Source organism: Schistocerca serialis, chromosome 2, assembly GCF_023864345.2.
Source record: "Schistocerca serialis cubense isolate TAMUIC-IGC-003099 chromosome 2, iqSchSeri2.2, whole genome shotgun sequence".
Classification (NCBI taxonomy): domain Eukaryota; kingdom Metazoa; phylum Arthropoda; class Insecta; order Orthoptera; family Acrididae; genus Schistocerca; species Schistocerca serialis.
Window position 1 is genome coordinate 972,256,332 of NC_064639.1, and position 15,556 is coordinate 972,271,887.

The 15,556-nt window shown below is 42.3% G+C and overlaps 1 protein-coding gene across 1 annotated transcript in view; it reads right to left on the reverse strand.

The window, feature by feature from the left end:
* The window catches only part of LOC126456561 (glutamate receptor ionotropic, delta-1-like), a 126,729-nt gene that overhangs the window by 33,501 nt on the left and 77,672 nt on the right, over window positions 1-15,556 (reverse strand). The window contains exon 7 of the mRNA XM_050092307.1: window positions 1,670-1,840. Coding sequence (XP_049948264.1) covers window positions 1,670-1,840 — 171 coding nt within the window. The remainder of the gene's footprint in view (window positions 1-1,669; window positions 1,841-15,556) is intronic.

Consider the following 15,556-nt stretch of genomic DNA (forward strand, 5'->3'; position numbering starts at 1 on the left):
TAAAAATCTATTCAATTATTGACACAAGCGGAAAAAGTAGGCAGTAACAAGTATGAAATTCTACAAAAGTTTCATATTGACATCCACAGGGCGCCGGTACAGAATAAAGGTATCAAAGAAACGTATTGGGGGCGCGAGAAATTCTTAAAATTGCTTTATTGATAGTCTATCTGCCTCCATCGAGATTAGAACTGAAAAGAAACCAGACACCCCTTGCAGTAACAAACACCTTTCACTACACTAGCAGACAGCCCAGGCAAACAGCCCTCTATTATTATCCCAGACATGAATAAGCCGGCAATTTCACAATGAAAATGGCAAAATGATCTGCAGTTTCTGTTACATAGAGCTTTCTGGACTCAAAAACATCAATTTTCTACCTTTATGTCACCGTTTATGTGACAATCATTCGGGATGTTTATCGAAATACCAAATACTGTTATTAGCGAGTAAATTTAGTAGGATAATTCTGCACCACCCCAGGAAATAAACGGCGACATAGCTGCCAAACGTATTCTACAGTGTTTCGAATTCTCCATTAGACTCGACACAGGCAGGAAACGTTCATTAGCCGAAGTGTTTCTTAAGTTATGGGAATGCTCGCACTTCTAAAACGCTGTGGTACTAATACAAGGATCTGAATTACGACGTGTATAGGCAAATCGATTTTATTTGATTTCCTGTAAACGTGATTTCGATCAAAACCGTAGCTACGATTAATATGCTGATGTAATGACTGCAACTAGAACATTTCGAATAAAGAGTAGGGGGAATTATTTATGCGGCCCTCATCTTCAGTAACTGTCGTAGCTGTTTTCGTTGTTAGGATTTCGTCACCTAAATAGGTAAAAACGGAACCCTACTAGTCTCACTTTCTTGACAGTCTATCTGTCTACCCAACCCTTTAAACCCTTTTACCTCGAGTACGGGTAGACATAATAAGCGGAAATTTATCGCACTTCCTGCGGTATACGGTCCCTTCTTGGTGTAAAAAAATGAGCTTTTATGTGAACGCAATCTAAAGATACGGCTGTTTATGTAAAGAAAATTTACGCAACGGTAATCCAGTATGACTGGTCTGAATATTGACACAGACCGTTTCGCGGCCGAATGCGCATAATATTTTGCTAATTCGTATCGATCTGGGGTACTTCGTCTCACTAAAACAATTATGTTATCTCGATAAGCTGAAATTCATACTAATTAGCGTTTATTCTTTCATTTATATCTTATAATTACGTGTTGTGTTTAACACACTAATCAGCATTAATATAGTCTTAGACATGATAGAAAACAGTCTGACAAAGTTTGGATAGTTTTTTTCAATTTCACGCCTGTGCATAGTATGTTGGTAGCACTTCGTCGCCTTGGCTGTTATGCTGTGTAGCAGATTTTAAAGCTGTGCGGATCAGCATAACGAAAAGGCGAGGGGTCTCGCTCGTTTTGTCCACAACTGTACATAACTGAAGCTGAAATAACGTACGCATAGAAACTGAGAGTCTTTTTGTAATATTTTTTGATATGTTTTGTTCCTGGTGCGTTGTAGCAGAGTGCCTTAAGGTCCTTCTCTTGTCAGCCTAAATAAATAAATAGCAGAACAGAACGACACCTAAATTTTAGTGAAGACAGTTTGTCATAGAGCCTGGGTGTATACTTAGCTGATACTCACATGGACTCGACGAGCGGGAAGGAGAAGAACATGTCGCGCGCGCGTTCCTTGGTGATGACGACGTTGTCGAGCCCGACGTCGACGGCGCCCCGCGTCACGGCGCCCAGCAGGTGCAGCCAGGCGCCCTCACTGTTGCGCCAGCCCAGCATCGGGAACGCCACCAGCTCGTAGCTGCAGAGTCACCACACCAACAAGATCACTTCACTACATACCTGCTGCTCTAAGTCGGGCGTCTTTACCTTACCTACCACACAATGACTTTTCCAATTAGTGAGCCATACGTGTACCAAGTTTGACTGAAAATCCTCCATATGTTTCAGAGCTATGTCTATTATTACTTAACACTCTCTTCTTACCCACACTCTTCTCCTAGAAGAAGCTGGAATATATCAGACTCACAGGTTTTATTTTTTTCAGGCAGTAAATTAAATTTGTTTAAAACCTTGGCGCAGTTTCTACAGGCGTTCCTGTTTTCTCCCATTTCCATGGGCGCTAGAGCTGTCTTCATCACCATAGTATTCTTTCCATACCAAATAATAAGTTATTTGTGTACCAAGTTTGCCGGCCGGTGTGGCCGAGCTGTTCTAGGCGCTACAGTCTGGTACCGCGTGTCCGCTACGGTCGCAGGTTCGAATCCGGCCTCTGGCATGGATGTGTGTGATGTCCTTAGGTTAGTTAGGTTTAAGTAGCTCTATGTTCTAGGGGACTGATGACCTCAGAAGCTAAGTCCCATAGTGCTCAGAGCCATTTGAATTTGTACCAAGTTTGGTTACAACTGCTCCTGGGCAATGCTCGAACAAACACACTTGTATACATACATTTCTATAAACAATGTCCGCAGCTCGTGGTCGTGCGGTAGCGTTCTCGCTTCCTCCGCCCGGGTTCGATTCCCGGCGAGGTCAGGGATTTTCTCTGCCTCGTGATGACTGGGTGTTGTGTGATGTCCTTAGGTTAGTTAGGTTTAAGTAGTTCTAAGTTCTAGGGGACTGATGACCATAGATGTTAAGTCCCATAGTGCTCAGAGCCATTTTTGCCATAAACAATGAGGATTTTCTACATTTTGACGGAATCCCATTGGCTCTGTAGTTGCATTCTTCATAGTTCAGGATGGTCAAAATAAAACTGGCCCGGAAATGTTTTACACACCTTAAGATAGGTAAGCCAAGTTACATCATGCACACCTTGGGTGGATAACACAAGTCTGAGGTGTTTGAAATACAGGTTGTTTATAAATGAATATCGGGGTTTTAACACTTAACAATTTTTATTATATTAAACTTACAGTTATAAATGATATGTCAAATGAAATAGCAACTCCAATAGTTTTACCAAGAACCTTATAAATGTTCAATGTGAGCACCATTTGTCACACGGCACACATCAAGTCTATAGCCGAGTTGATAAGTGTGTCTTCAGTGATTGTAGCAACAGCTGCTTCAATCCGGTTTCTTAATACAGGGAGGTCTGCTGGTAGCGGAGGCACGTTCACACGATCCTTGATAAAGCCCCAAAGGAAAAAAGCGCATGGTGTTAGGTCGGGGAACGTGGAGGCCATGCAAAGCAAGCCCTGTCAACGTTTGGGAAGAACTCGGCTATAGACTTGACGTGTGTCGTGTGACAAATGGTGAACACTTATAAGGTTCTTGGTAAAACTGTTTGAGTTGCTCTTTCATTTGACATATCATTTATAGCTGTAATTTTAATATAACAAATATTATAAAGCATTAAAACCCCGATATTAATTTATAAACACCCTGTACTTTCCGGGCCAGTTTTATATTGACCGCCCAGTATAAGAAAAACAAATTCCATAACACAACAAATAAAAACATTTATTTCGTACATAAGAGTACCCTGCCCTGATAATGGCCTACATCAGAGTTTGTGACTGCGTGCCAAAGTGCAGGCGAGCACGATGCGCGTGGCGCGTGCTGACTGAGGCACCGCCTGCGTCGGTACTCCTCGGAAGTACTCGGTACAGCGTGATATTTCATTTAGAACTGTGGTGCTGAATTTTTCGGTCGGCACGACTTTCTTCAGTTCGGCGGAACCGCGATGTCATCGATATTTGCTCTCCGCTATTTGTTCACAGTAAAGGAGAAGTTCTCGTGTGCAGCGGCTGTTTGCACAGAAAGAGGCAGCCCAGAGATCTATTGTCACGAGCATTTAAAAATCAATGAGAATGACAGAAGAGAAGGATGAGAATTCTCAATATGTGTTGTGATATACAGTCTCACAATCGACGGGTACTGCAAAGTTTCTATGCAATGACATTACAACACCATTCAGAAATAATTTTAAGGTTTAGTTGACGATTAAAGAGCAAAAAAATTACAATGCTCGACACTTTCTCTGCATCAAGAACTACTTTGCGCTAGATTTACAGGCATGGAGCACTACCAATTTCTCACCATCCCGTGTCTTACTGTGGACAGTGTGCACTCAAGTTCACTTGAGGAGTGAGGTTTGCAATCTATTCTCAGTTATCAATTTTCGTTCCACTCTGCCACAGGCTGTGCATTATGAACAGGTGCTAGATAGTGTTGAGAGATGCAGCCGCCATCCCCGAATGGCTCTTCAACAGTGGTAGTGCGAATACGAAATTTTCTGAAGTCACACGCATTATTCTACAGTTTGTTCCAACAGTTTTCGACGGAAATGAACGAAGATAACGGAGTGTTTATATATCACTGCATGGTGCACTATGTGATCAAATGCATCCGGACACCTGGCTGAAAATGACTTACAAGTTCGTGGTGCCCTCCATCGGTAATGCTGGAACTCAGTATGGTTTTGGCCCACCCTTAGCCTTGATGACAGCTTCCACTCTCGCAGGCATACTTTCAATCAGCTGCTGGAAGATTTCTTGGGGAATGCCAGCCCATTCTTCACGGAGTGCTGTACTGACGAGAGGTATCGATATCGGTCGGTGAGGCCTGGCACGAAGTCGGCGCTCCAAAACATCCCAAAGGATTCAGGTCAGGACTCTGTGCAGGCCAGTCCATTACAGGGATGTTATTGTCATGTATCCACTCTGCCACAGGCTGTGCATTATGAACAGGTGCTCGATAGTGTTGAGGGATGCTGTCGCCATCCCCGATTGGCTCTTCAACAGTGGGAAACAAGAAGCTGCCTAAAAAATAAATGTAGGCCTGTACTGTGATAGTGCAAAGCAAATCAACAAGGGGTGCAAGCACACCATAACACCACCGCCTCTGAATTTTACTGTCGGCACTATACACGCTGGCAGATGACGTTCACTGGGCATTCGCCATACCCACACCCTGCCATCGGATCGCTATGTTGTGTACCGCGATTCGTCACTCCACACAACGTTTTACACTGTTCAGTGTTTACGCTCTTTACACTCAGCGAGGTGTCGTTTGGCATTTACCGGCGTGATGTGTGTCTTATGAGTAGCCGCTCGACCATGAAATCCAAGTTTTCTCGCCTCCCCCCTAACTGTCATAGCACTTGCAGTGGGAACCCTGCCTCGGGCACGGATGTGTGTGATGTCCTTAAGTTAGTTAGGTTTAAGTAGTTCTAAGTTCTAGGGGACTGATGACATCAGATGGTAAGTCCCATAGTGCTCAGAGCCATTTGAACCATTTTGAACCATCTGTCAGTCAACAGACGTGGTCAGCCTTTACGCTTTTGTGCTGTACGTGTCCTTCACGTTTCCACTTCACTATCACATTGGAACCAGTGGACGTAGGGGTGTTTAGGAGTGTGGAAATCTTGCGTACAGACGTATGACACAAGTGACATCTAATCAGGTGACCACGCTCGAAGTCTGTGAATCTGCTCTCTCACGATGCCTAATGGCTATTGAGGTCGCTGATATGAAGTACCTGGCGGTAGGTGGCAGCACAATGCACCTAATATAAAAAAACCTATGTTTTTGGGGGTGTCCGGATACTTTTGATCATATAGTGTATGTTGCTTAAGTCAAGTGGCATGCCTGGCACTTTTTTTCTATTTCAAACCCGCTATTGTTGAATTTATGAAGGAAAAGGAAGAGGAGGAACGAAAATTAGATAACTGAGAATGGATTGCAAACCTCACTCTTCAAGTGAATTTGAGTGCACACTGCCCACAGTAATACACGGGATGGTGAGAAACATTTTATATCTGATTGGATGGAATGGTTTAGAAAGGAAATCATTCCGCACATTTCCTTAATCCTACCGGACGTAAAGATAATGTGAAATTTGAAAAATTCATTGTGGCCTTGAAAGTATTACAAGGGTAGTTTTCTATATGTTTTGAGGACGCTGCCAGTATTATATTTCTTTCCGCACTGTTTTTGAGACCGTTTGCCGCTTCAGTTGAAACTGTCCCTGTGCTTGTGGAGGTACAACTGATGGACCTGCAATGTAATCCCCGTTTAAGAAACAAATTCTCTTACTTTAAAACTGTCCAGGAGCTCTACATTGCTTTCCTCAGGGAGTTTTTCCATGTCTCCATATGGGGTTACAACTGCGATGAAATATTTCGATCAAAATGTGTGTGAAAAGCTTTTTTGATTACGATATTAAATAAGTTCAAATGTTCAAATGTTTGTGAATTCTTAAGGGACCAAACTGTAGAGGACATCGGTCCCTAGACTTACACACTACTTAAACTAACTTATGCTGAGAACTACACACACATCCATGCCCGAGGGAGGACTCGAACCTCCGGCGGGAGGGGCCTAAATAAGTAATGATTGCGTGGCACTACCAGCGTGACAGTCTGTGAAACCCTGTGTGTCTGTCCGTAGACGAAAAGCTTGTATCAGATAAAAACTATATTATGTTTTCAGTGCACCAAAAATAATTAAATAATACAGAAAATTTGTTTTGTTTGTGATCTATGCTGTAGAGAAATGGAGTCGTATGCGGAGCGACCGCATTGCCATTTAAAATGCTGCTCTTTCACAGTTCCCTCCTCTTCCCCCTCGTCACACGCAGACAGCATGGCATGTCGTGTGGGAGGGGGGGGGGGGATGGGGGAGTGTGCAGCCAGGCGAGAAAACTACGGCACACGAGCAAGAGCACTGCTTGCTTACCGAATTCTTGGTCATCCCCGGTCTACACACTGCAGGATATTTGGATGCAACTTGTTCTTCGTATGTGCTCATACAATGTGTCTAACACGAAACAAGTCTGGAATTCGCCATCAGTATTTCATATACATGTGACGTCTTTGTTATGGTCCAGAGTGCACTTGGACTTGTTCACATACGTACGTGTGAACTAAATCTCACTTAAGAATTTTGGTGTTCACCATCAGTGATACTTTTTAGTATAAGTACACAGAATCATGCTTTCTCATTTTTCAAGGGTGCTTAACAAACTTTTCAGACTATCGCCTCCAGGCAGCCCCATAATAGAAGTGTACCACATTTTCTGATTCCATTTTTAAATTATGGAACTTATTTTTAATGTAGTGGAGTCTTTTTCTGAAATTAAAAAAAAAATACTCTGGAAAAGTAAGGTTATTCCAAATGTGGAAACAAGTTCCAAGGTACAAGATAGTCATGTACGTAGGACCAAATGTTCTATTGAAATCTGAAAGCGTTGCAAACGAGAAAAGCTTTTCAGTACTGTATTTAATCGCCTATCTCTTCCATTATTACTCTACTGTATTAAATACATTTTGAAATAGACGCTATTGGAAAGTAACACAGACTTCCGTTTTAATGACAGGTAAAGTTATTGTGACATTAAAGAGACTCAATTCATTTGCAAGTAACACATGTTGTTGTTGTGGTCCTCAGTCCTGAGACTGGTTTGATGCAGCTCTCCACGCTACTCTATCCTGTGCAAGCTTCTTCATCTCCCAGTACCTACTGCAACCTACATCCTTCTGAATCTGCTTAGTGTATTCATCTCTTGGTCTCCCTCTATGATTTTTACCCTCCACGCTGCCCTCCAATACTAAATTTGTGATCCCTTGATGCCTCAGAACATGTCCTACCAACCGATCCCTTCTCCTAGTCAAGTTGTGCCACAAACTCCTCTTCTCCCCAATCCTATTCAGTACCTCCTCATTCGTTATGTGATCTACCCATCTAATCTTCAGCATTCTTTTGTAGGACCACATTTCGAAAGCTTCTATTGTCTTCTTGTCCAAACTATTTATCGTCCATGTTTCACTTCCATACATGGCTACACTCCATACATATACTTTCAGAAACGACTTCCTGACACTTAAATCTATACTCGATGTTAACAAATTTCTCTTCTTAAGAAATGCTTTCCTTGCCATTGCCAGTCTACATTTTATATCCTCTCTACTTCGACCATCATCAGTTATTTTGCTCCCCAAATAGCAAAATTCCTTTACTGCTTTAAGTGTCTCATTTCCTAATCTAATTCCCTCAGCATCACCCGACTTAATTCGACTACATTCCATTACTCTCGTTTTGCTTTTGTTGATGTTCATCTTATATCCTCCTTTCAAGACAATGTCCATTCCGTTCAACTGCTCTTCCAGGTCCTTTGCTGTCTCTGACAGAATTACAATGTCATCGGCGAACCTCAAAGTTTTTATTTCTTCTCCATGGATTTTAATACCTACTCCGAATTTTTCTTTTGTTTCCTTTACTGCTTGCTCAATATACAGATTGAATAACATCGGGGAGAGGCTACAGCCCTGTCTCACTCCCTTCCCAACCACTGCTTCCCCTTCATGTCCCTCGACTCTTATAACTGCCATCTGGTTTCTGTACAAATTGTAAATAGCCTTTCGCTCCCTGTATTTTACTCCTGCCACCTTCAGAATTTGAAAGAGAGTATTCCAGTCAACATTGTCAAAAGCTTTCTCTAAGTCTACAAATGCTAGAAACGTAGGTTTGCCTTTTCTTAATCTAGCTTCTAAAATAAATCGTAGGGTCAGTATTGCCTCACGTGTCCCCATCATGGAACAAGTAACACATGTTCCATGGTAAAAGGTCTTGTTCTCCTTCAAGATACAAGACGCTGCACGACCGACAAAGTATGGCTTAGCTGTCCACATGTTACATACAGGGTGATTTTTTCCACCGTGTACAAACTCTAGGGATTTATCGATCAGAGGATACGGAACAAGAAAACGTCTAATGAAGTTATGTACGGAAACGCATGGTTTCCATGCTAGAGACCATTTATTTAGTCATAAATGTTACAGAGACTGCGGTCTGACATGCGCTGTACCACCCAGCCACAGTTACAGTATGTGCTGAACATGGTTTCCATGTGCCTCAGCGCATGCATGTACGCGTCGTAGCATGTTCTGTCTCACACGTTCACAACCTCCAAGCTGCATCTGAACAGTGTCAGAGGCAGCATGAATAAGCTGCTCCAGTGTCTCCACATCTGGAATGGGCCCTGCATACACGATACTTTTGAGATGGGCCCATAACCAGAAATCGCACGGGTTGAGATCCGGTCATCCTGCACTAGCAGCCCCTCGTCCGATCCATCGACCAGGGAAGACACGATCGAGATGCTTCCAGACGTTAATGACGAAGTGGCTTGGAGCAGCATCGTGTAGCAGCCACACGACCCTTCGAATCATCAATAGTACTTCTTCCTGCAGGGGAGGCGAAGTCGCCTGCAAGAAACACCGATAGTTCCGGCCCGTTACGCGACGAGGAAGGAAGACTGGTACCAAAATATGGTAGCCAATTTTCCCGGCCCACACATTCCGGCTGCACCGATGCTGATGATTCGCTGTCACCATACAGCGGGGGTGACAGAACTTCTCCTGATGTGGAAGGTCTGTCGCCAGTAAGCCCTGGCCACGCTGTAAATGACAACGGTAGTAACAATTGTCATGGAGAATGTTCCACATGGTCGTCTGGCTTATCCTGTACTGAGCGGCCAACTGCCTGGTACTGACACTGCGGTTGCCTTCCGTAGTGTTGATCACATTTTCCTCCAAGTCTGGTGTCAGAACAATTTCGGGTACGTCCTTCATAATTTCCTGCTTGCTGAAACGACCCTGTCTCAGACAACAGCGAAACACTGTTGCAAACATCGAATTCTGTTGTTGTTGTCGGCGGGGGTAGGTCGCCCCATTCAACCTTGCTGCCGGCCTCCCGTTGCTATTTGCCTTTCCGTAAGTGAACATCTTGTCGGCAACCTCTCAATTCCAATACGGAACCATTGTTTACAACGCTGTATCACATCCACTGCAGGGTGAGTCTCCTAGAGAAGTGAATCAAACACAACAGCCGGCCGTAGTGGCCGAGCGGTTCTAGGCGCTTCAGTCTGGAACCGCGCGAATGCTAAGGTCGCAGGTTCGAATCCTACCTCGTGTGATGTCCTTAGGTTAGTTAGGTTTAAGTAGTTCTAAGTTCTAGGGGACTGACGACCTCAGCTGTTAAGTCCCATAGTGCTCAGAGCAATTAGCATTTTTTTCAAACACAACATTACCAATTACTACGGCAGGAGAGGGCGCTAGAGCATGACGTATGAGGAGCAGTACCACCCTCAAGGACGAAACGAAGCATGCTGTAACTGTGGGTGCATGGTACAGCGTGTGTTACACCGTAATCTCTGTAACAATAAACATCACCTTGTATATTGTCACGACATTAAAGAAACTCATTCCATTTGCAAATACCACATGTTCCGTGGAAAAAAAGACCTCCTTGTGTTCTACCGTACAAGATGGTGCACGACCGATGAAAGATGTATTAACTATCCACATGTTATATGACTAGATTAAAAATACGTAGCATTTTACTCACCATAAAATTTTCTGTATCTGAAGAATTAACAATATGTTCCTAATAGCTTTTGAATATTATACCGCTGCTCGTGGTCTCGCGGTAGCGTTGTCGCTTCCCGAGCACGGGGTCCCGGGTTCGATTCCCGGCGGGGCCAGGAATTTTTCGTGCCTCGAGATGACTGGGTGTTGTTGTGTCGTCATTCATCCACATTACGGTCGGAGGAAGGCAATGAATGGCAAACCACCTCCACTTGGACCTCGCCTACTACGGCGGTGCGGGTCTCCCGCATCGTTCCCCTACGCTCCGTCACGGAGTATGGGATTTCATCATCATCATCACAACACTTTAATGTGTAAAACTCGACATATTTATAAATGCTGCACAAAACACAACCTCATTTCTAATAATAACAACAACCGTAGAAAATCGCAGAAACTTCATCTACATTTATACTCCGCAAGCCACCCAACGGTGTGTGGCGGAGGGCACTTTACGTGCCACTGTCATTACCTCCCTTTTCTGTTCCAGTCGCGTATGGTTCAGCGGTCTCTAGTGCGATTCCTTCGTGTGATCCTAAAACCAGTCACTATAATGAAGGGTCAGAGGCTTGCGCGAAGCGGACTCGTGCGTACGAGCGCGCGACTTGGCTCTATCACGGAATGTTGACTACTACTGGTTTTAGTCTACGCCGGATGCAGAACGCCTCGTTGCATTACATTACATTAACACTTGTTCCATAGGTCATGAATACGACATTTCGTAATGATGTGGAGTGTGTCAGTTTAACATTAAATTAATTTTTTTTTTTTTTTACAGTTACTATTTCATAGCTAAAAATTCCTCTTTTGAATAGAAGAAGTTGTCATTCAGAATTTTTTTAAGTTTGTTTTTAAATTCTGGTTGGCTGTTTGTCAGACTTTTGATGCTATATGGTAAATGACTAAAGATTTTTGTGGCATCATAATTCACCCCATTCTGTGCCAAAGTCAGATTGAACCCAGGATAGAGAAAATCATCATTTCTTCTAGTGTTGTAGCTATGTACTTTGCTGTTATTTTTGACTTGGGATGGGTTATTAATAACAAATTTCGTAAGTAAATACGTATATTTATTGAGAAGATACTGTTAATATCTCGAGTTTCCTTCGTAAATGTCTGCAAGGTGATCTTGGGTGGGCTCCAGCTATTATTCTGATTACACGCTTTTGTGCAATGAATAATTTTTTCTCTTAATGATGAATTGCCCCGAAATATGATGCGACATGAAATCAGTGAAAGAAAACAGGCGTAGTAGACAAATTTACTGATATGGTTATCACGATAAATTTCAATAACTGTAATAGATTTAGTAGCTGAACTCAAAGGTTTCAGCAGATCATCAATATGTCTCATCAAATTTAATTTCCCATCAGTGCACATCCCCAGAAATTTTGTATATTCTGCCTTAGCAACACACTTCTGTCTAAAGTCTACATTTATCAATGGTATTATGCCATTTGCTGGACAGAACTGTATATACTGTGTTTTCTCAAAATTTAGTGAGAGTCCATTTGCAGAGAACCACTTAATAATTATCTAAAAGACATTATTTGCAATTTCCAGTCTTCTTTCTTGGGTGTGATTACTATACTTGTGTTGTTGTGTTCTTCAGCCCAGAGACTGGTTTGATGCAGCTCTCCATGTTGCCCTATCCTATGGAAGCTTCTTCATCTCCCAGTACCTACTGCAACCTACATCCTTCTGAATTTGCTTAGTGTATTCATCTCTTGGCCTCCCTCAACGATTTTTACCCTCCACGCTTCCCTCCAGTACTAAATTTCTCTTCTCCCCAATTCTTTTCAATACATCCTCATTAGTTATGTGGTCTACCCATCTAATCTTCAGCATTCTTCTGTAGCACCACATTTCGATAGCTGCTACTCTCTTCTGCTCTAAACTATTTATCGTCCATGGTTCACTTCCATACATGGCTACACTCCATACAAATACTTTCAGGAACGACTTCCTGACACTTAAATCTATATTCGATGTTAACAAATATGTCTTCTTCAGAAACGCTTTCTTTACCATTGCCAGTCCACATTTTATATCCTCTCTACTTCGACCATCATCAGTTATTTTGGTCCCCACATAGCAAAACTCATTTACTACTTTAAGTGTCTCATTTCCCAATCTAATTCCCTCAGCATCGCCTGATTTAATTCAACTACATTCCATTATACTCGTTTTGCTTTTGTTGATGTTCATCTTATATCCTCCTTTCAAAATACTGTTCATTCCGTTAAGTTGTTTTTCTAGATCGTTTGCTGTCTCTGACAGAATTACAGTGTGGTCGGCAAACTTCACAGTTTTTATTTCTTCTCCATGGATTTAAATTCCTACTCCTAATTTTTTTTCCTTTACTGCTTGCGCAATTTCCAGACTGAATAACATCGGGGATAGGCTGAAGCCCTGTCTCACTCCGTTCTCAACCAGTGCTTTCCTGTCATGTACCTAGATTCCTATAACTGTCATCTGGTTTCTGTATAAATTGTAAATAGCCTTTCGCTCCCTTTGTATTTTACACTGGCCACCTTCAGAATTTGAAAAAGAGTAATGCAGTCAACATTGTATCATTGGAAAAAAGAACTAGCTTCGCATTTTGATGAATACATAGTGGCAAGTCATTAAGATATATTAAGAACGGTAAGGGACACAAGATAGAATCCTTTGGGACACCATTCTTGATACCTCCCCAGTTAGAGGAGTCGCTGATTTTTGCAGACTATCTGTACTGTTAATTTCAACCCTCTACACTCTTCCAGTGAAATATGGAGTAAACCATTTGTGCAATGTCCCACTCATACCACAATACTTTCGCTTATCTAGAAGAATTTGATGATTCACACAGTCAAAAGCCTTTGAGAGATCACAAAATTTTGCAATGGGTGATGTTCCGTTATTCAGAGCATTTGACATTTGGTCAGTGAAAGCATTATAGCATTTTCTGTTAATAAGCCTTTCTGAAAACCAAATTGGCAGTTTGTTAGTACTTAGTTTTTACAAATATGTGAAGCTACTCTTTTTGTAATGTTGAATAAAGCTGTCAGAAGTGAAATTGGGCGGTAGCTGTTAGAATCGGACCTATCCCCTGTTTCATGCAATTATTTAACAATAGCATATTTCAGTCTGTCCGAAAAAATGCCCTGTTCCAGTGAACTGCTATATATGTGCTGAGAATCCTGAGAATCCTACTTATCTAGTGGGAACAAGCTTTTAGTACTCTGTTGGAAATGCCATCAATTCCATGCGAGCTTTTACTTTTGAGTGGGTTTACTATTTTCCTAATTTTAGTAGGAGAGGTGGATTGAATGTCAATTTTATCAAATTGCATTGGTATTTCCTCTTCCATACACAACCTTACATTTTCTAATGAACAGCTGGATCCTATTTTCTCTACAACATTTAAAAAATGATTACTGAAAATATTTTGTAATTCTGACTTTTTGTTAACAAACTTTTAATTGATTTTGATAAAAATACGGTCTCCCTGTGCTCTGGGTTGCCCTGTTTCCCTTTTAACAGTATTTCAAAATGGTTTAACTTTATTATCAGAGGTGCTAATCACAGACATAATGCACAGAGTTCTGGATTTTTTAATAACTTTTCTTAACACACTGCCGCAGTTTTTATAATGTTTCGGTGCTTCTGTATCATTACTTGTTCCAGCTGTAAGATACATTTCCCTTTTATGTCTACGCGAACACACTCAGTCGAGTTGCTGCCCGCCTGCACGCAGCAGACCTGTGTTAATTATCGTTTCCGACGCGGAATAAGTGTCTTTCTCGTCTCACAGTTGAGTTTCGATAAGTCCATATTATCCTGTGCTGTGGTGAGAGACATAGTTATGTCGGATAGGTGTAGCGTGAGAGTACTTATATGTCTGTTTGTGAAATGAATTGGAGTAGGTTATTTAGTTGGTGTTGTTCGAGGGTCGTTCCAAAAGAAATGCACACTATTCTTTTTAAATCCATCTTTATTCTACATGTTTGAAAGTTTTACACTGTGTAGATACATCCTTTAGGAACAATATTTTCATTTCTCCACATAATTTCCATCCCTCTCAACTGCCTTACGCCATCTTGGAACCAGCGCCTGTATATCCGCACTGTAAAATTCTCGACCAACCTGCTGGAGCCACTGTTTGGCAGCGTGCACAAGAGAGTTATCATCTTCAAACCTTGTTCCACGAAGAGAGTCTTTCAGTTTCCCAAAGAGATTATAGTCACATGGAGCCAGGTGAGGACTGTAAGGCGGGTGTTTCAGTGTTGTCCATCCGAGTTTTGTGATCGCTTCCACGGTTTTTTGACTGACATGTGGCCATGCATTGTCGTACAACACCAAAACATCCTGCTTTTGCCGATGTGGTCGAACACGACTCAGTCGAGCTTGAAGTTTCTTCAGTGTCGTCACATATGCATCATAATTGATGGTGGTTCCACTTGCCATGATGCAAGAGTCCTTCGGAATCGAAAAACACCGTAGCCATAACTTTTCCAGCAGAAAGTGTGGTTTTGATTTTTTTTTTTCCTTCTGTGAATTTGCATGATACCACTCCATTGATTGCCTCTTCGTCTCTTGTGAAAAATGATGGAGCCATGTTTCATCACCTGTCACAATTCTTCCAAGAAATTCATCTCCACCATTCTCGTACTGTTCCAAAAGTTCGCTTCATACTGTTTTTCTTGTTCTTTGTGAGCCACTGTCAACATGCTGGGAACCCACCTGGCACAAACCTTTTTTAACGCCAACACTTTCAATATTCTGGAAAAACTTCCTTCCCCTATCCCAACGTAGCGTGACAATTCGTTCACTGTGATGCGTCTGTCAGCAGTCACCAATTCGTTAACTCTCTACACACTGTCTGGAGTGTGTGCAGTACGAGGCCTGCCGCTGCGAGGACAGTCCCCAATATTGCCGTGCCCCCTTTCATCACGTAACCTGCTTGCCCACCGACTAACTGTACTGCGATCGACAGCAGCATCTCCATACACCTTTTTCAACATCTTGTGGATGTTTCCCACTGTCTCGTTTTCACAGCACAGGAATTCTATGACAGCACGTTGCTTCTGACGAACGTCAAGTGTAGCAGCCATCTTGAAGACATGCTGTCAAGGCGCCACTCACGGGAACCGGTTGAACTAAGTT